At 37.0% G+C, this 20,946-nt stretch overlaps 1 protein-coding gene across 2 annotated transcripts in view; it reads right to left on the reverse strand.

Moving 5' to 3' along the window:
- Positions 1–20,946, reverse strand: part of ELP4 (elongator acetyltransferase complex subunit 4) — a 154,193-nt gene that overhangs the window by 100,324 nt on the left and 32,923 nt on the right. For both annotated transcript variants that reach the window (XM_086748886.1, XM_086748887.1), the window contains exons 5-6: positions 16,393–16,532; positions 5,047–5,131 (exon numbers count right to left, since the gene is read on the reverse strand). In XM_086748886.1, coding sequence (XP_086605012.1) covers positions 5,047–5,131; positions 16,393–16,532 — 225 coding nt within the window. The remainder of the gene's footprint in view (positions 1–5,046; positions 5,132–16,392; positions 16,533–20,946) is intronic.

Below are 20,946 nucleotides of genomic sequence, written 5' to 3' on the forward strand. Positions count from 1 at the left end.
GTTAGCTACTGGGTACTACAATCTAAGCTGTTTTGACATGTAAAGGTCCTAAAAGGCCTAAAGATTGTTTGCTGCCCTGCCGTACGCTGGCAGAAGAGCATTCAAAAGAGGCAGTGGCTAATATAAGGCCCCTTTTCTGAAGGGGCAGATTATGAAGCCAGAGTTGTATGCAAACTAAAATGTCATCTCTCATGACAACAAATCTCATTTCTGCTTATTTGATGTCACCTTTCCTGGTGATCTTTGAGAATGATTTTAGGTAGATTTGCTATCACCAGCTGAGAGAGACAATAAGCACCCTTAGTTGAAAGACTTCCTGTAGAAGGTGATCAAAGATATTTTTCTAGAGTTCAGAGTTCATACTTAAAGGCCAGCTTATATATATATACACACACATATATATAAATAAAACATTAGTTTAGATAAATAAAAGCTTCCAGGTACTTTTCATTACAATGTGCTTTGATAAACTGCAGATATTCATTTCCACTACCCTGAATTGCAGCTGGAATGAACAGTAACTATCAAGGACAAAACATTGCACAGCTGCTGTGGAAATCCAGAGGAAAGGTTTTGACAAGACAAGAAGCTACTTTTATAAATACTTCCTTTTCCATATTGGGTAGACAGAGCCTTAGTTGTGAAACACAGTTAGTAACACACGGCTCTGCATTTATCCAATTCTCATGGCTTACGGAGTGGGCTGACCTGCCAATTCGCTTACAATCTTTGCGAAAGTGATATATGCTTTAACTCTGGTGGATTCCTTAGTCTCGTGCTTTGCAGGCTTCTGGGCTTTACTTATGTCAAGTTAACTTTTTATACTACTTTATGAAGACCTGGATAACAGTACAGGATAATACAACACAACCTGACTTATCTCTATGATATTTGTTAAGCTCAGATTTTCAGAGTTTTAAAAAGAACAGGAAAAATAGAAACTAGTCTTATATTATCATAGAATCATAAAATGGTTAGGGTTGGAAGGGACCTTCAAAGGTCATCTAGTCCAACCCCCCTGCAAGGAGCAGGGACATCCCCAACTAGATCAGGTTGCTCAGAGCACCATCCAACTGGGCCTTGAATGTCTCCAGAGATGGGGCATCCACCGCCTCTCTGATATTCTTTAGTCACTTCTAATCAGAGCAGATTCATGCATTTCTTTGTTTATGTGTGTTTATGCAATAGTACTAAATTAGACATTCAATAAAACTATTATATAATGCATATTGATCATGTAGAGAAAGTGTTCTGGTATTTCAAAATTTCAGAGCAAACATACATAAAACTTACAGAAACATGTAATGAGAAAAATATTTTTTCTTATGAAGAACAACACATAAACAGAAAAAAAACTGTATCAGAGTATCAGTTCTCTTACTGGATAAAGGATGACAGAGGCTTGTTTCACAATAATAAATCATAAGAGTTGTAAAAGATAAAGCTAGTCAAACACAAGATAATATCAGATGTATTTGTTTTGGCCAGTAACAGAATTTCTACCAGAGCGGAGCTCTGTCAGGCCCACAAGGCCTGACAAATGGCTTATTCCATAACTGAAATATAAGAAAAGCAAAAGTCTAATACTCTGTAAGAACAAGCCTGCAGTGCAGAGTAGGATAACATCTTTTTAGATATATCACTAGATCTTTTATATTATCATTAGTTCGTTGTTTTTTTTTTTTTTACCTTTTTCAGGTAATTTTTGTAACAATGTTTGCTTTGGCAGCAAGAATTCTGATTATGAAGAACTAAAATACCCAATTCCAAGCAAAAAAATCTCCCCAACTTTATTACCCTGAAAGTCACCCAACTTGAGCTCAAAAGTATACAAAAAAAATGTTACGGAAACAAAGTAACCCATGAAAGTTCTATTGTCAAACATGAAAAAACAAAACAATTCTGAAACAAATAAGTGCTATTCTATATGACCTAAAACCGTACTCAATTTATAAAAGATTCATACTTAATGATCAGCAGCAAGGAGTTACCAGGAGACTTTAAAAAGGATGTAAAACTGATGCTTGTATTTCCAGGTTACAAGTCATTTGGCTCCCGAATTTCCAAATAGTTCTTGACAAAGATGTTCAAGTCAGTGTGAACAAACAGGTTACTGCTTTGGTTAACTTCAACCCAACTTTTTTGTAGCCTAATACCTCAAACAGAAATTATTGTCCTAAGGGCCACAAAGTCATGAAGGGCAGTCAAAAAATATTTATCTATGATGGCCAACAGCAGATGGTCCTATAAAACATTAATGTTAACTAATTATACTAGGTCCTAGAGCTGCCAGACCATCTTATCAGAGGTCTACTAAACCTCTAATGGTAGTTTTCACTAATTTTCCTAATTGTATGAAATCTCTGTTAGCTGGAGTGAGTCACATTCTGCTCACTTTTCTCTAGATACAGGTATTAGATAAAGAGGAGCCAACAAAAAGGCGTTGTAAGATATTTTGGAAGGATTATTCTTCACAGTTCCAAAAAAGAAGCATTAATGGCATCAGCTTCTGTCATTCACAGACAGTGATTAATAGAGCTACTTAAAGTCAGTAGGTAAATCTCTTGAAAGTTCAGTATCTCCCTCCTACATTTTGGCCCTCGCAGTTTTCTCTAACCTTCATGAAAGCCACTGCAAACAGGATCCACCTAAAAAGGAGAGGATTATTTGGAGGGGAAGAGCACACGTGCACAAGCTTCTCTGAAGCTTCTGTCATTATTATACACAGGAAAGGACACAGGTCTGGAAGAATACAGGCTGGCCCTTACTCTAAAGTCTTCATATCTGGCTGCTTAAAAAGTACTTCTGAAGTCTCAGTAAATAGAAGAGGATACGGAGTCTCAGAGAGGTGAGTTTCTCATAGATTTGGAAGATAAAGAGATCCAAGGTGTCTTCTGGGCCATAACTACGTTTAACTCTGGAAATAATTTTTAAGAGATGTATATTATATACTGCTTCTAAATGTACAAAATTTGAGTGTACAAAGGAAGATGATGCTATGGGGAAAAGAGGAAACCTGAAAGAACAATACTGCTCCATGAAATCATATGCATTATCTCCCTCAAAACAGAAACAACTATGCAAGCACTAATGGCTTTCTAGATGGATAAACTGGCTTGAAAAATTACTCCCTTTTAAACTCTTAAAGCTTCACCTTAGAGACCTATATATTTCATTTAGCAAAAATACTTTTAAATTCACCTGAGTTAAAGTTCTGGTTTTGCTTTATTGACACTAGTAAGACATTTTGAAACAATGAAGAACAAGAACAAATAACTCTCCATGATGTTTGATTTTTCCTTGCTTGCAATCAAAAATTTCAAAAATACTGACTCTGTCCAACCTTTATTTTCTTTTACATGTAAAAAAATATTCAGGAATACAAAATGTGCTCTTTTCCCATCAGACCTAACTTGTAAGAAAAATAAGAAACACCAGCCTGATCTCTTCAGGAGGAGGCTGTTTGCTGGCTGAAGGCTGGCAGGGTGTTTGTTTCACTCAGCACTGCTCTTTGCAGCCGCAAGCTCTTGGGCTTCCACAGGACCTGTCACCGTGCGGGAGGAGCATCACGGTGCTGTATGTAGGATGACATGCCTGTTGCCATGGCTACCGCAGCGAGTGGGGAGAGGTGCCTGTCAGGGACCAATTTACTTCTCCAGACTGGCACTGCCACCAAAGAGAAGGCAAGCTCGCCCATAAATCTCAGCAGAGCCTAAACACTGAGCACAAACAACCTAAATTTACACACAAGTGTTCTACGGAGGTAACGTTTCTAAAACATACTGTTAGACACGAAAACATCCATTCCATCCATTGCATCTTCCCTGCAAAAGGAGATTTTTAACATATTCCACTAGTAACAGTAGTCTTGTATTATATTTTTTGAGGTTCTCCAGCATATATACTAATTAACTTCTACTGTATTAACAGTTCTATTGTACAATACAGATAATTACCTATCAATTAAGCATTCCCATCAACTCCAAAGAACTCACGTATTACTGAACATGACAAAGAATAATAGATAGGGCACTGCTCAAATTAGAAAAGGACTTTCGGTCTATGTTGTTATATTTAAAATGTTTTTGATTACTCACAGTATGATTTATGAAGAGTACAGAGATTTTTAGAAGTCTGGCAAGCTGTTTTGATTTGTAAAGTTGAAACAGTATTTGTATTTCTTTACTTGTGTTTCAATGCTCGCTACACAAAGATTGTTTAATATGATTGTTGGTGACATGGACAGTGGGATAGAGTGCACCCTCAGCAAGTTCACTGATGACACCAAGCTGTGTGGTGCGGTCAACACACTGGAGGGAAGGGATGCCATCCAGAGGGACCTTGACAGGCTGGGAAGGTGGGCCTGTGAGAACCTCATGAAGTTCAACCAGGCCAAGTGCAAGGTCTTGCACATGAGTCAAAGCAATCCAAACCACAAACGCAGGCTGGGCGGAGAATTGACTGAGAACAGCCCTGAGGAGAAGGACTTGGGAGTGCTGGGGGACAAGAAGGTCAACATGAGCTGGCAATGCACCCTTGTGGCCCAGAAGGCCAACCACATCGTAGGCTGCATCAAAAGAAGCATGGCCAGCAGGTCGAGGGAGGTGATTCTTCCCCTCTACTCTGCTCTGGTGAAACCCCACCTAAAGCACTGTGTCCAGCTCTGGAGCCCCCAACATAAGAGGGGTGTGGACCTGTTGGAGCGAGTCCAGAGGAGGCCACAAAGACCAGAGGGCTGGAGCAGCTCTATGAGGACAGGCCGGGGCTGTTCAGCCTGGAGAAGGGAAGGCTGTGGGGGAGACCTTATAGCAGCCTTCCAGTACCTAAAGGGGGCTTATAAGAAAGATTTACTCTCTATTTACTTTGCTTGTTATTTTAGCAATGCTTAGAAATAGAATCATAGAATAGTTAGAGTTGGAAAGGACCTTTAAAGGTCATCTAACTTGTTCCTTGCTACTTTGTTCAAGATATTCTCAAGCCACTCTTGAAAATTCAGAAAACAACATTAGTTAGAGGATTATAGAAGAGTATGAGAGTCTTTAATACCTGGGGATCAGAGCCATCAAACCCTTCCTGGTAAATGATCTTCTGAATGGAATGAAGCAGCCTTGCATAACCACTGTTCATAATACTGTTGGTAAGAAGAAATAGTTTAGTAACACATTTTAGTACTCTCCTGTATGTCTCTAACAGCTGTATTAAAAACAAATATAAGCAGATGCAGCTTTCAGTCTGAAAGTGTCATATAGAAAAAAAGTGTCATAGAAGAAAAAAAACCAAACCTCTTCAAATAAAGGTGACATTACAAGCAGTTGTGATTGCTTCATGTTAACTAGTTCAGCGCTCAGACATTTAATGAAAACTAAAATCTCTAGAGATTAAGATAACTTAATTATGTCAGGCTCACTTAAATCTAGAAGACTAATGATTAAGTGTATGTCATACTTCAGCCCCGATCGGGACCAGACTACGCAGTCTCTCTCTCACTCCCCCCACCCTCCAAGAGAATAGGGAGAGATAATATAAGAAAAACGGCTTGAGGTTTGAGATAAAGACAGGCAGAAAATCCTTAAAGTTACCGTTACAGGCAGAACAGACTCGACTCAGGGAAAACCATTCATTTATTACTAAAACTAGCAGGAGAATGAGACAGAGAACAAGATAACCTCCCTCCACTCCTCCCTCTTCCTGAACTTAACATTATCTCTACTACCTTTTCCCCCGGCAAGCGGCACAGGGCGGGAAGAAGGAATGGGGGTTGCGGTCAGGTCATCACGCGTTGTTTTATGCTGCTGCTTCATAGTCAGGGGAAGAACTCGTCACATTCCTCCCCTGCTCCAGTGTGGGGTCCCACCCATATGCCACAGTCCTTCATGAAACTGCTCTGGCGTGGGTCATCTCTTCCATGGGGTGCAGTCCCTCCAGAACAGCTGCCCCAATGGGCCCTCCACGGGCCACAGCATCCTTCAGGCATCCACGTCCCCGGATGTGGGGTCCTTCCTGGGCTCCAGGTGAATCTCTGCTCCTCCGTGGATCTCCATGGGCTGCAGGGGGACAACTCACTCCACCATGGTCGTCACCACAGGCTGCAGGGGAATCTTGGCCAGGAGCCGCACTACTCCTCCCCCTCCTTCTTCACTTGGTGTCTGCAGCCGTTCCTCTCACAAGAAAAGTTCTTCACAACAGGCTGGCAGACGCCTCTCAGAATCTCTTCACATCATCCATCTCATCTCCTCTCCACCTCTTGCAGCTGGGCTGGGCCCAGTTGGGCCCAGTTGGCTGCCTGTTGAGAGCCCAGAGGGTGAGGCCTGCAAGGCCCATGAGGTCCACGTCTCCCCCTCTGTGCCTCTGCCCCCGCTCAGCTTCTTCACATCTTCTCTCTTTTTTTTCCTGTTTTCCCCTTCTTAAATACGTTATCGCAGAGGCGTTATCACGGAACATTCTGCTACCAATCGGCTCGGCCTTGGCCAGCAGCAGGTCCGCCCTAGGCCCGGCAGAGTCCACTGAACAAAGGGGAGCGACTTCCAGCAGTTTCCTACAGAAGCTACCACCTTAGCCCCCCCCCCCCCACTAAACAAAACCACAACAGTGTATCAACTTAAAGTTGAAATCATTACAACACAGTACTAATCTTCTATAACTGACAAAGATCTACTCAATTGTTTTTCCAACTATACCTAATCAATGCCCTGATGAACAGAGCTGACTTTCTATTACCGAAACCTTGCACACCTACAACTGCTACATCAATCATAACTAACAAAAAATGAGAGATAACATTTTCACAATTAAGAAGTTTGTGTAGTGGATTTGTTCGGGTTTTTTTTTAGTATTTTTTTCTGATACTGCACCAGAACAGAAGATAAATTCTGCTACGCTATGGTTCCATTTTCTGTCCATACAGTACAGGTGTTATTGCTGCTTTATTTGCATAACAGCAGAATTGTGAGCTATAATTTATTCTCTGTATTGTTGAGAAAATATAACATTTTTTTTTTTTTAAAGTAAACCAGTGGTGAAAAATAGATTTAAGTAGACTTAAAATCAAATGAAAGTTCATCAAATCATCTTGTCAAAGTCTTAAAAGGTCTGGTTCTTGCACATCCAAAGACCTTCCTCAGATATCCGTCCTAGCCATGCTCTCCAGTCCACAGACTCATACATACAAATGGCAGAAAGTCCTAATTTTTACTTTAAAAAAGCAAGCCAGTTGTTCACTTTTAAAAGAGATGCACAGTTTTCTTAAATCTACAGCATACTGGCTTGTGTCTCTGGTCTTAATGTAGGTTCCTCACTGCAGCCTAAAGCTTAAGCCCTTCTGTCTTTTCTAGCTTCAGCATTTCCTTCTAATCTCACTAATTGCCATCCAGGGTTGCGGATTCAAACATTCTTGTGTACTTCTTGGGATATATGACAGGTTATTTTGAAAATTTGGCCTCTAAAAATATTCTTACTTGCTCCAATCATTTTATATGTGTGGTCTGATAACAGCCCAGGTTGGAAGAGACCTTGTAAGATCACCTGGTCCAAACATTAAACTATTTCCATTACTTTAGTAAGATCCCAAAACGTTATCCAAATGTATTTTACTAATGAATACTTAAATAAATCCAAATAAATTTGCTTTCACACTTTTGCATAGGAGAGAAGACAACTTTTCTGAGAAGCACATAAGACTTGCACACATTTCTCTTTACACCATTGACTTAACTCAGAATTGTACATTTCCATCAATAAAACAGTATCAACCCAAACCCAACCCCCTTAATGATATATTTAAGTTATAAACATCTACAGTCAAAAGTCATATAGTCATAATAATTTTGAGTTTTGAAATACTTAATGTCAGAAAACATTAAATTTACCCTTCTCAGACATAAATAAAAGGGAGAGTTTGGTTAACTTTTCAAACAGAAAACAAAGAGTAAATTTTTGCTTATGAAATCAATTACTTTCCTAGCATTTGGTTGCCAAAGGAATGGCTGTTAAGTGTTATACTCATACTGACTGGCAGTTGTCAGTTTACAGGGTAGGTGGAGGGGAAGACGGCTTTAGCCAACATGCTAGTCAAAATGTCTTCTCTTTCATGTCTTCACATAATTGCAACACACACACACACAATTCGTGTTGGTTACATAGGGCTATGATTTCTTCCCAGTTTTGCCAGAGCTGGAGAGAATCTGCAGCACTTCCCAATAACCCGAAGCACTAGTGTATCCTTTTGGATATTCCTTTATCCTTTAGGAAAAGATAGGAAAAGATTCCTTTATCCTTTAGGAAACTGCTGATCACCAACATCCGGAAGGAGTCTGCAACTGTCTTGTAGTCACAGCCACATTACAGTATGTGTAAGACAAAAAGACGACTGTGGTCTTCATCACCACAATGTAGCACTTTCGTGTATCTACAATTATTTTGCTTAGGAGTATTACCATGCTATCATAGGGATGTCAGAGAAGATACTGCTATCACAATACTTGCAAATTCCTGATTTGTTACTAACTTGCTTTTAAAAGGTAGTGGATAAAAGAATAAAATACCTAAAGCACGAGCAGAATTAAAAGATCCAAACAAACAATCCATCAGAAAAAGATTTGTAGCAAAGATAGAATTAAAGAAAATAATGTAATGCACATAGATTTTTCTAAAATGTAAAAATAGGTGCTCTTCTACTTCAGGCTAAAATATTAATGGTTTACTTGAATTTGAACCATGCTATGTAAATAAGGACATTAAAAATATTGTGGAAACACAATTTATAAAAACAAGTTGTATTACCCTTCTGGCAATGTTTGTCATAATATTTAAGGAAGGAAATAAGATAGTTTTTCTTTTCTAACTTCTAGTCTTTTTTTTTGGCTTGGTTACTAAACAGCATTTAATTCTGATAATGAGTTTAAACAATTCCTTCTTTGCTCTTTTTTTTTGTTTAGCAATTTAGTAATGGATAAAGCAGGAGCTGGCAAGAAGGTATCCTGGTTACAACGGAGCCTCTGACTTCTCTGTTGATAGTTTCTAAGCAGTTAACAAAGGTTAGGTTATCAAGGGTATGACAAATAGCCTTATTATGTATAAGGAGACCCCATTAGCCAAGACAGTTAAATGTGTTTTATCTAAATTTATCAGTAAATCTAGACTCTAGATTTTTTTTCTTTTCTCAAAAGCACATCATTCTTAAGGTAAAACTTATGAGCATGATTGAAAAACTACAGCTTAATTATTTCCCTTGACCATCAAACTTTCTCTTTTGGTAATTGCAACTGAACAATGAGAATAAGATGGTAAGCCTTTCCGCAGAGTTATCACAGAGGATATTTCTGCCTTCCTGTTAAATACCAGTTCCAGCAATGCAACGAAAAGGACACCAGAATATCCTAGCAACAACAACCAGAAACCAGTTGCTGTCGGCTGCACAACCTCGTTAACCTGGTCCCAGCTTTACGGCCAGGACATAACTGCCCTTCCCTAATATAAAAAATCATGAGATAAGAAGGACAAGGCTTATACCTTCTTTTGGCACAAACATCCAGTCCCATTTACTACTTCCTTTAGGAGAACAGACTTCCCAATCTATTGGACAATGAACTTCCACCCATCTTGAGTGATTATCCAAAAGGGGACCCTGTAATCTTTTTAGCCATTGGGTACCAGAAAGGAGAGCAAACGCAGTACTCCTCATCTTCCACTGTCAAAAAGCAGTTACACACACACGTGTACAAAAACACAAGAAAAAAAAGAAAGATTGATCCAAACTTTTAAGACGAACAAATTATATATATTTGTATATGATGTAACCTCCAAATCTGATCTTTAATTGCAGGGTAAAAGGCCAGTCAATAACTCAGTTCTGTCTAATCAGTCAAAGAATCTCCTTTCTTTGCAAATCCATAAAGAAGCTAAATGCTTGTGTGGATAGGAAGAGAGGGACATTTGTATAGATATATAATTTCTAAAAAGAGACAAGAGTTTCTGGCCCAAATAAAGCCTATACATCTTATCCTGCAAATGAAGCACTGTAATTATCTTGCAATAGCCATTAGTTACAATTACAGACAGTTCACTCACTAAAGAACAGTTTAAATAAAACAGGTTTCTTAATGTGATGCTAGAGAATTAGAAGCACCAAAATAATTTGGTCATTTTTACAAATACATAGTTCTTATGCCACAAAGCATTACGACAAAGGACCTTGCTCATTAAAAGATGCAACACTGTTTTTCAAAGGATTAGAATCATAAGGCCATCTAGTCCAACCCCCCTGCAAAGCAGCAGGGACATTTACAAGCAGATCAGGTTGCTCAGAGCCTCATCCAACCTGGCCTTGAATGTTTTCAGGGATGGGGCATCCACCACCTCTCTGGGCAACCTGTTCCAGTGTTTCACCACCCTCATGGTAAATTTTTTTTTCCTGATATCTAATCTGAATCTACCTCCCTCTCTTTTAAAACCATTACCCCATATCCTATCGCAACAGGCCCTACTGAAGAGTTTTTCCCCATCTTTCCTGTAGGCCTCCTTTAGGTACTGGAAGTCTGCTATAAGGTCTTCCTGGAGCCTTCTCTTCTCCAGGCTGCAGAGCCCCAACTCTCTCAGCCTGTCCTCCTTGTAATATATATGTTCACTATACTCACTGTTTCTGTTAGGAGAGCATAAGCTGTACAGGAACGTAGAATATATTACTTTTCTTGTATAGTTTCTGCTTTAACTGCATAGTCTGTTCTTTGTCAGTACATCATTGACCGGTGAAAGAAAAACAGGAAAGGATTGTTCTTGTTTCTCACTCCTTCTCAAAGAAAAGAAGGGTAGTGGAAGAGAACTGCTCCAAATTTCAAGGAGGAAAAATGAAACCTAAGGCCTCCCAAGTGAGTCATCCTCTAATTGAAAAAGAAAGGGAAAAGTAAGGCTGGTCAACAAGGTGCATCTAACAAGTTACAGGTTAAGCACATTCTTTGTGGAACATTAACTACACATAAAAGTAGCAGGTCTCTACCAGGAAAACAGAAAAAAAACCCACTCAAAAAGGACAACACTTAGGGAATGCTTCACTCACATCAGTATATATGATAATTTAATCAAAAAAGTACAGTAAAAGTTATACTGAGCCTCTCAAATCTTTCTTGACAATTATTAGCTTGTCATTGCAGAACATATAGCTTGTGGCCTCAATGCAGAATGTGCATGTTGGGTTAGGTGCACTTTCCACAATGGTGACATAATTTAAGGTGCCTCTTGCAGCGGCTGTAGTTACAGCACTATAATAAATTATTTCAGCCTGAAATTAAACCACACTGTGCTCTGCTACATTAAAAATATTTAGAATGGATCATGCTAGCTAAAATAATCTGGAAACATTTTGAGAAGAGGGAAAAGGTTTTTTTTTTTGTAATTCCTAATTTTTTTTGTGGCTTCTGATACTATAAAGAGGTATCACCCATCAACAACAATACCATTTACTTACAGAAAATTATATACTAGGCAAATCTATTAGTTTACGCTTCCTCCTCAACCTCCATATTAGTGACAAAAGCAAAACTTCTCACATAAAAAAAAACCACAACAAACCCACACCGCTGATTTTGTTCTGCACTCCTACATGATTTAAGAGAAAATTTCATTCAGAAATATCTCAACTGATACATATCTTTCAAAGTATACTCTTTAGAAAGTCATGCAACTTTTTGCAAACTTCGCATAATACATAGCCTATTAGTGTAAATAGGCTATGTATTATGAATAATAATAATGATTATGAATAATAAAAATAATAATTATGAATAATCAATAATGAACTATTCCCTTTCTTAAAAATGCCTCCTTATTTTTGAAGGATTTGCCAGCTTTGATTATTAACATATTTTATGTCAATCTTCCTTTGATAAATTAAATTGAAAAAATAATATTTTTAGAAATTTTCTGAATTTTAATTTTTGTAAATTTCTTTTAGTTCCTTCCAGGTCATCAGTACTTTTACGCAGTACTGTCAGCCTAATAGACTACAGAGATTTCTAAATGCTATATAGGTAGTTAGCATTATGAACCAGGTGTTTTTTTGGCTATGCATCTAAGACCATAGCCTGAGAACCTTATGTTTAAGAAACTATATCCTCTAAGTGGAGACATGCTAACTAGCCATATCCACGCTCCTAGTTCTCTGTAAACCAGAGTAAAAGGGCTCAGCTCAAGCTCTCAGCGAGACCTTTGGGCAATCAAAGATGAGGTCTAATACAAATTACTGACTTCTACTGGAAGCGTTAACTGTGACTATCATACTACTTTCCTTCAACTCATTGTCTAGTTCTAAGAGAACAGAAATGTTTACTATTTTATGGTACACTGAAGTTATCTTTAGAAGTCAGAAGCATTGTATTGATTTTCCAAACAGTAATGCCAACAAAATAATATCCTTTTCCTCCCCCTTTTATAAACTTTTTAAAATGAAACCATCCTGACAGGATTGTGAGCTTGTTTTCTTTCCTTGAGAAAGGAATGCTTCCTTCAGAATTTCATCACAGCATTTGTAAAAAATACAGTACGAGCCTGTTGGGTTTCTGTAAACGCATAAATGTTCTGAGAGCAGCAAAATAATTGGTAACATTCATACTTAGTACTGGATTTAATACACTGTGACTAATGTGTATTAAAGAATCACAGAAGATAGGGATGAAAAGGACCTCAAGAGGTCAGGTAGTCTATTTTCTTGCCCCAAGGCAAGATGAACTACATCTAAACCATCTCTGACAGATATTTACCTCGCTTGTCCTTAGAAATTGTCAATGATGGAGATTCTACAATACTCCAAACCTGTGTCTGCAAGGCAACTTCTTCTCATGCTAATCATTAGAAAAATATCTTCTTATTTCTAGTCTGTATTTCTACTGCTACAGTTTACTGCAGCCCATTACTGCTCATCCTACCTTCATCAGACAACAGACTTACTATCCTCTCTATGTCAGCTTTTAACGAGCTTCAAGACTCTGCTTAGATTTGTCTAAGAACTTCTACTCTTCCATCATGGGCCATATATCCTTGTTCTAGATGTATACCCATCTTTACAACCTTCCCTAACTGATCCAGTTAGGATCAAGGCCAGGCGGGATGAGGCTCTGAGCAACCTGATCTGGTTGGAGATGTCCCTGCTCCTTGCAGGGGGGTTGGGCTAGATGACCTTTGAAGGTCCCTTCCAACCCTAACCATTCTATGATTCTATGATTCTTGATTCATATCAAAAACTGGACAGCCTTGTTATGGCTGAGCAGAACAGAAGTACTTTGCATGACTTCCACATAAAATTCCAGTTTATCACTTCCATGCTTTTGAAATTATGCTTTTCAGTAGCATTAATCACATAACACTGTTAATATATTTTATGTTCAGGATACTTATAACCCCAGACCTTCTTCTGGAGACCTGCTACACTGTTTTATTTGTTCAATTATTTTTTCCTACTAGTATGATATTTGGCGTGTCTTCACTGAATTCCACATAGTTTATTCCAGATCACTGACCTAAATTTTCTTGACTTCTAATTCTATTACCTAATCTGGATGCAATTATTCCTTCCACTTTTTTCCAAATTTGACATTATGACTGCAATAAATATACTCATTGCTAAGGATATGCATCAAGCCCAATTAGTACTAGATTATTACCCAAGCCTGGAATAAAGCCTGGTATTTCACTCAGGTTCAACTGTGACTCAATGATGGCTTATTTAGAAGATGAGGATTTAACAATCAACACGACAAAAAGAAAACTGTCAAACCATTCTATGTTCCTCCTTTGACGCGATAGCAGACTTTATCAATGGAGAGTGTCTCCTGTTTTATTTTAGAGCGTTTTGACTCTATCCCAATTGAATATCCATAAGCAAACAAATGAAACACACTCTGAGTGAAACTACCCTAGAAGCTTAAAAATAGATTTTTTTTTTTTTTTTGGTATTTTTCGGAGCACTGATGTTATCCCACAGATGTCTTCACCTCTCCTTAAAGACAGGCAATGCTTCGGCCTTTTTGACATTGTGGAACCTTGACAATTCTTTACATTTTACTGATGAACTTCATTAGCTCCCAGCTTGAAAATATTTATGTATATTTTAATCCTGTCTTTCCTTACGTAAATTGGACAGTCCAATTTGCTGATATTAACTATGCTGTGTGCAAATCAATTTGGGGATCAGGGTAATGGGAGAAGCAGCTTTTCTCCACCTCCACCATTTTTTAAGAACTCCAGTTATACAACATGGACGAACAGAAGCTGAAATTCTAATTCAGTTTATTTTTCAAATGTGTGTCAAAATTGAATGACTGTAATCATAGGAAGCTTAAATTTTCCATTTTTCTACAAAGAAAGAAGCTTTATTTCAGAGGATGTAATTCTGAAAAATTCTTCTTCCCACCTTGTCTTAACCTTGACCTAGTGCAAGTTTTTAATACCAGGTATCCAAAACCAGTGGTGTTTGCAGTCAGAAAAGACAATTATCAAAGTCAGAAGACAAATGATTTACTGTAAATGAAGAAAGAGACATACACATCTCTTCACAGTAGCCACAAATTTCTGAGAATTCACTATTCCCAATGTATTCTTTATTCCTCCCTGTCCCTTATCACATTGCACTGTGGTCTCAGAAAATGATGGTTAGAATGGTGGCTATCTGTTACCTTGGTACCCACCTTTATTCCCAACAATACAATTCCTGCATTTCCTCAGCAGAGGCTTCTTGAAGAAGACCCATGTTTTGGGTGCAGGGAGAAGAAAAGGAGATAAGCCTTACAAAATATTCTTCCATCTTCTTTATTTGATCATGTTCCTCACCTCATCACTCTGTGCTCTATCAATATGCCAACCAAATTAACTAAATCTAATCTTTCCATTAGATTAAAACTAAAAATAAGTATAGAACTCATATGGTAAGAACGATCAACTTTTATCAGGATAGCATTCAAGGAAAATATCAGACTTAAGCAAGGCTTACAAAACCAAATTAATAAAAGTTAAAATTAATTTCCTATACTATACATACAAGTTAGAATTATTTTAATGTAAAACGCGCAAATACTCGACAGCCATATAGTTAGTGGAATTAAGCTCAGAGTCATGAGACGTTCTAGTTAGCTAGAGAAAAGACAGAAAGGGAGTTAAATTGCTCAGTAACAATATAAGCACTTGCAAACTATCTGTCAGATACACTTGTGTTCATCCTCTATTGCCTTGCTACTAAAAAAATATAATTATACATAATATATGAATAAAGTTGGTTCAAATATTTACTATAGAAAGAATAAAATGTAAGTTCTCTGCTTTCTCCTGGTTTTTTACATGGCAAGAATTTACAAACCAGTGACATTTGATCATGTAACACAGAAAGAAATTACAAAAAACTTGGCTTTTGCTTTTCCAAACCTCTAAGAAAGGTACTTCATACTGTGCTTTTTTCATAAATCTCAGTTTTCATATTTGAGTGTATTGTAATGAAAAATCAATCACAATAAAGCATACCATACTACTGCTTCCAGGATTTGGCCATAGACACTGAGATCTATAAAACTAGGTATTATATAAATTAAGTGACTCGGCTGAACAAAGAGATTGCTAGCCCGTATTTGATGTTTGACTTGACTTGAAATGTCTCCAAGAAAGATACAATGGACGTGTGTGCTACAGGCTAATATGAGTCTTCACTACTGTCACTCATTTTCTCTTGGTCCTCCTTAATTCATTACTGACAGACATAAACTATAATAAGTTATTCATTCCGAGGAGAATTTATGAATTTCTTTGGAATGAGGGGTGTTGTGTAAGACATAATTAGTGATTGTAATTCTATTCACAGAATTTGTATTTTCCTTAGGTGAAGCTGTAGGATGTAAGAAGTAAAAGTCACACAATAAACTAATCTGATATAGCATTCTAAGCTATGTAGGTCAAGGATGGCCTGTCTCCTTAGCCCTAAAAACTGTACAGATATCTTCCTAAGACTGATAGCCACCTGACACACACATCTCCGAAAGCTGATGGGGCATGGTGCTCAGGGAGTAGTTCACAGACAGACAGTAACAGTTTTCCCCAGTCCCCACACTCAGCTGTCAGTAGGGCTGGACTGAACACGCAGCTGTGTCCTAGACTGTCCTAGTAATGTCTGCCTTAATTGTCCCTGCCAACTTGCTTCCTCCCACAGCTGAGGAGTCAGTATACCGAGCTGTCTCTGTGCCACAGCAGCTTTGCTGCCAGTCATGGCATGTACACTGACATGAGAACCACAGCCGAACTGCTTGTGAGCCATGCATGGCTACAAGATTTTTCACAGGAAGTGCAGATGCAAACATATACTTTACTGCTAACATGCAGACAAAATTTGAACACGCAACAGAGGCACATGGAATTACAACTCACCATGATTTCATTTTAGACTGTAAAGATGATTCTTCATGAAGGTAAAAACTGTGCCATTTTATGGACTGAAACAGCTCTGGAGACATTGTTTTAGACACATCATAATAATGGCCAAATTTTGTAGATGTTGTTGGGCTGGCCTGTGGAAACAACAATACTGGTTACAATAACCTGCTAAATTATTATCTGTCAAAAGAAAATAATTAACTAGCAATACACTTGAAAGAAACCTCTGCTTTTTTTTTTTTTCCCATTCAGTGCAAGTATAAACTTCAAGTAGAACAACATTATAACATTTACTACTAAATTTTGGTTGCTTTGTTGACATCCTATAACATGAATTTTTCTCACTGAATTTAACCCTTACTGTTTGCTCATATTCTAGACCTATGATCACAAATTTCAAAAGGCCAGATGTATGAAATGTGCAGACCAGAATGTGTTCCACCTATCTGATTTTTCAGTATCTGGGAATTATACAGCACTACAGAAACATTTTCAGTTGACTTTGAAAATACAAAATGTTCTTGCTGATCAATAATCATGGTTTACTATAATGAAGATAATTTTTTAATCAGTTCTCAATTTTGGGAATATAAAACATCATAAAACTTCCAAATTTAATATACCCTATAGCAGGAATTACAGATTTCAAATATGTTTTGCTAGTAAACAAACAGAGGAAATTAATGCATATTTTTGTTCCACATTAATGGAATTCAGCATGCAACCTGCAACATTATTTGAATTATACATGCAATGTTAAATAAACTCAGATTGTTATAATATGCATTATTCAAGTATGCAGTAGTTGTCTGCTACAGGAATTGAACAGTTTTTGCTCTTCATGTAACAATCAATTTGCTTCATCTCTTCTGCTACTCCCATTAAAAAAAAAAAAAAAGCTATCCTGAAAAAACAGTCAAGCAGAATAAACCTCAGAGGTAAGTTAGTTTCTTCCAGGGAAGCAAAACACTTGGCTCAAATGTAAACCACCATACAGTACTTTTTAATGTACACACTGTAAAGAAGTAACAGGTACCAAAGCAATAATAAAATTGATTTTATGTTATGGCACAAACCCCACTGTGCTCCTGATCAGGTTATCTCTCATCAACTCTTCTAACTCTTTTGAAGAAAAAGAAAGATCATTTGGAATAACAAAACCAGTTTTGTAATACAAGTATCAATCAAAACCACAGTATTTCTAACTGGTAAGATGCCTGGACCGAGAAAGGTGCTGGACCCCAGACCTTTAACAGCAGCTTTGCAGGTCAAAAGAAAGATCATCTATTAGTTTATTTTGAGGACAACTACCCTAAGCTTGGACTGTTTCTGAAGTGTGCATTGTACAATGCAGGAATGTGCAAAAGTATTTCAAAGTAATTTTTCTATCTCCCAACTCCAAGACTTACTCTAAGCTGAATCCCCTATAAGAGTCAAGAGCAACCTCACATATTAAATGATAAAGTATTAGAATAAAATGAAATATCTCAGTAGTTGTGAAGGTAAGATAGAAAAGGTAGGAGCTGAAAGTAAATGTTGAAGATATATTAACATTCCAGAACAGAGTGCCTTTTGAAAGTCATTCTGGAGAGGTAAAATAAAATGCTATTTTGTTTGAACTTAAAAGCATAGAATTACTTTTGAAAAGTGAACAGAAATGCCCTGAATAACTTCAAAAGTTTCTCAGTAGTTTCTCTAACAACATAGAACATTCTATAAAAGGATTTTTCTTTTAAGTAGGCCAATATATACACTTTATCCAATATCTGAAAGTTGAGCAGGCTTGTGTGCGTATGCAACGAGTAGTCTTTGGAACAACTTCCGCTTCAATTTCAACATCTGCTATTCTTGCTATATACAGGAGTGATGATAGGTATACTGAATTATTACAATAATGAGATGCCAATAATTTTTTGTGTGTTGAGCAATAAATTATTTCGTTCCAACCCCAATTATTACAGGGAGCTTGTGGTTTTCATAAACCTTGGTCTGGCGAATAAAATAAGCAATACAACAGTAAAAAGAAAGAATACAGACATGTCAGACATGGCCATGTATTTATAGTTAGCTTTCTGAAAGCAATCACGCTATATATTGTCACAAATTTATTTCATGCTTCAGCTAACGAAAAATATATTAAACTGTTAAGATTAATTAGAATAATTTAATTTAGAGTAAATATTTTGAAATTATTTGATTAATGGATGTTAGGCCTGATTAATTATCAGAGAATATAAATAGCAACAATAATACACTATCTTTCCTACAAAAACAACAGAATAACCAAACTAAACCCAAACTTTTCATTAAAACAAATTATTAGTTTTTAATTTAAAAAACCCACAAAATTGGTCATGTATATCTAGTCATAAGAGGCAGATCAGTTTTACTCAAAAAAAGACAGAAAAACACATTCCCTAAGTCAGTGTTCCAATTTATTTATCAGCACCTAATTTTTAAAGAAGTCTGAGAAAACACATTAATTTGTCAAAATCTAAATATTTTTAATGTAAAATGTAACTTTATTTAAAATGAGGATTCTGAAAGCAATTTAAACAAGGGCTGTTCTTTGGCCTATAATCTATTCTTTATCCGGATTACAGATCAGAATGTTTTTACTGCAATCTCTGCCAGAGCTCATCTTTTTATTGTGTACTTCCAAGCCCCCTTAATGTTTTAGAAAGGCCTTGACTAACTGAACTTTGATCTGATGTCTTCATTGAGAAAAGCTCCAGGTTGCCCATTTCAGATGCAAATCCTTACTGAGGCCCACTAGAGTTTAGTAAAGACAGCAAAAAAGAAGAAACAAGAAGTTTCCAGGATCCTCTTTGAGAATCCTGAGGCACATTGGTGTCCTTAATCCACCCTGCTGCATGGATTAAGGTAGGTGATAACCCCTCTTGATTCAAAAGAATAAGCACAGCGCCTACAAACTGGGTGGAGACTAGGATTTGGCTATAATAAAACACCACGCAATAAAAGCTCGGTCTATGTCAGAAGCCTGTGAATAGGCCTCAATGTACCGCATTCCCAGGCTTAGCGGGGAAGCTTGCAAAAAGCCTACCTGAATCAAGTAAGCATGAATAATCTGCCTTAGCAGAACGACCATGGAGAGTGCGAAGCAGAGACTTTCCATTCCTCTTAAGTTTGATCTGATAAATTTATTAGTGGATTGGAGGCTCAAGCCTGTTCTTTCCTGGATTCCTGTTTTGCACAAGGAGAAATACACTAAATTGTCAGTGAGCAGAGCGTGCTTTTATGCTACCGTCTGCTGTTAATGTTTCTAATTGCAATACTAATGTGCTAGAAATCTCAGATTTAGGATGAATCAAGGCAGAAAATTGATTTCATGCTGTGACAGTTTATATATTGCCCCAAGAACATGAGCAGTTCATTCAAAAAAAAAAAAAAAAGAAGAAGAAAAAACCACACTGTCTTTCTTTGCAAAATAGGCTATCCATATACTCCGAAGTTTAAATAAAATTAACCTCCGATACAGATGAAAGTAACAAACTGGCAAAGGCACATCAAGCACAATGCGACCTGTTACTCTGTCAGATTTCTTATAAAACATCCATTTTTTTCTGATGTACAAGGTGGAGGCAATAGGTAAAGAGAAACTGTGATAGTTACAAAGAGTATGAATATAAACACCACACATAAGAACAAAAATGAGTTACATAGCTTATCTGTATGAGGTCTAATAAATGGGAAGGGAATAGCTGAACTATTAACAAAAATCTCTTTTATTACTTAGAAATAAAAACAAATTTAGGTATCGAAAATACTACAAAGTTGCCTTTTACTCAGCACTGTTACTTCATGTAAAGCCAGGTATTGGATGGAAAAGTTTTCTGCTAACATGTTTAGAGTTCTAGTTAACAGCAAAGCTATTTTTTCTCTTTCATACTTGAAACTATTTGACCATAGTTGGTGAAAATGTATTCGTTTACTCGTTCAATCAGTTTGGAAAATACGCCTTGAAATTTTATTCAATGTTATTTTTTTTTCTGCCAAAAGAAAATTTAAAGAATAAATCACAAGCAAAATTGTTAATTCCATGATAATACTAAGTGTATTAAACATCCAGGGTCCACAAGGCAACATCAGATTTTTTCTCAATTGAGCATATTTACCGATCGAATTAACTTAGCACCAAAATTTTATTATAACAGCATTATAAAATATTGAAAAATACAAATTTCAAACCTATTTTTCACTAATTAGAATATCCTGAGGAATTTTAGGTATAGATGGCTTAAAAATTAGACATTTACTTGCAAGTTTAATTTTAAAAATAGATTTAACATACATGTAAAAAATTTTGTACCTCAGAATGATTAGCATCCAGTTCAGAAAGCAACGATAACAATGGAAACACTCCACGAAAGATTGACCATTTTATTCCATCTTGCATAATCAAATGCCAATAATCGATGACAAGTACATTACATATTGTAGAGAAGCACTGTATTAGTAGATGAAGTGATTATTTCTACCAAGTTACAGAGGATGAGTGCACACCTAACTGGACTATTTACATGTTTT

Source organism: Chlamydotis macqueenii, chromosome 5 (assembly GCF_036417535.1).
Source record: "Chlamydotis macqueenii isolate bChlMac1 chromosome 5, bChlMac1.mat, whole genome shotgun sequence".
Taxonomy (NCBI): Eukaryota; Metazoa; Chordata; class Aves; order Otidiformes; family Otididae; genus Chlamydotis; species Chlamydotis macqueenii.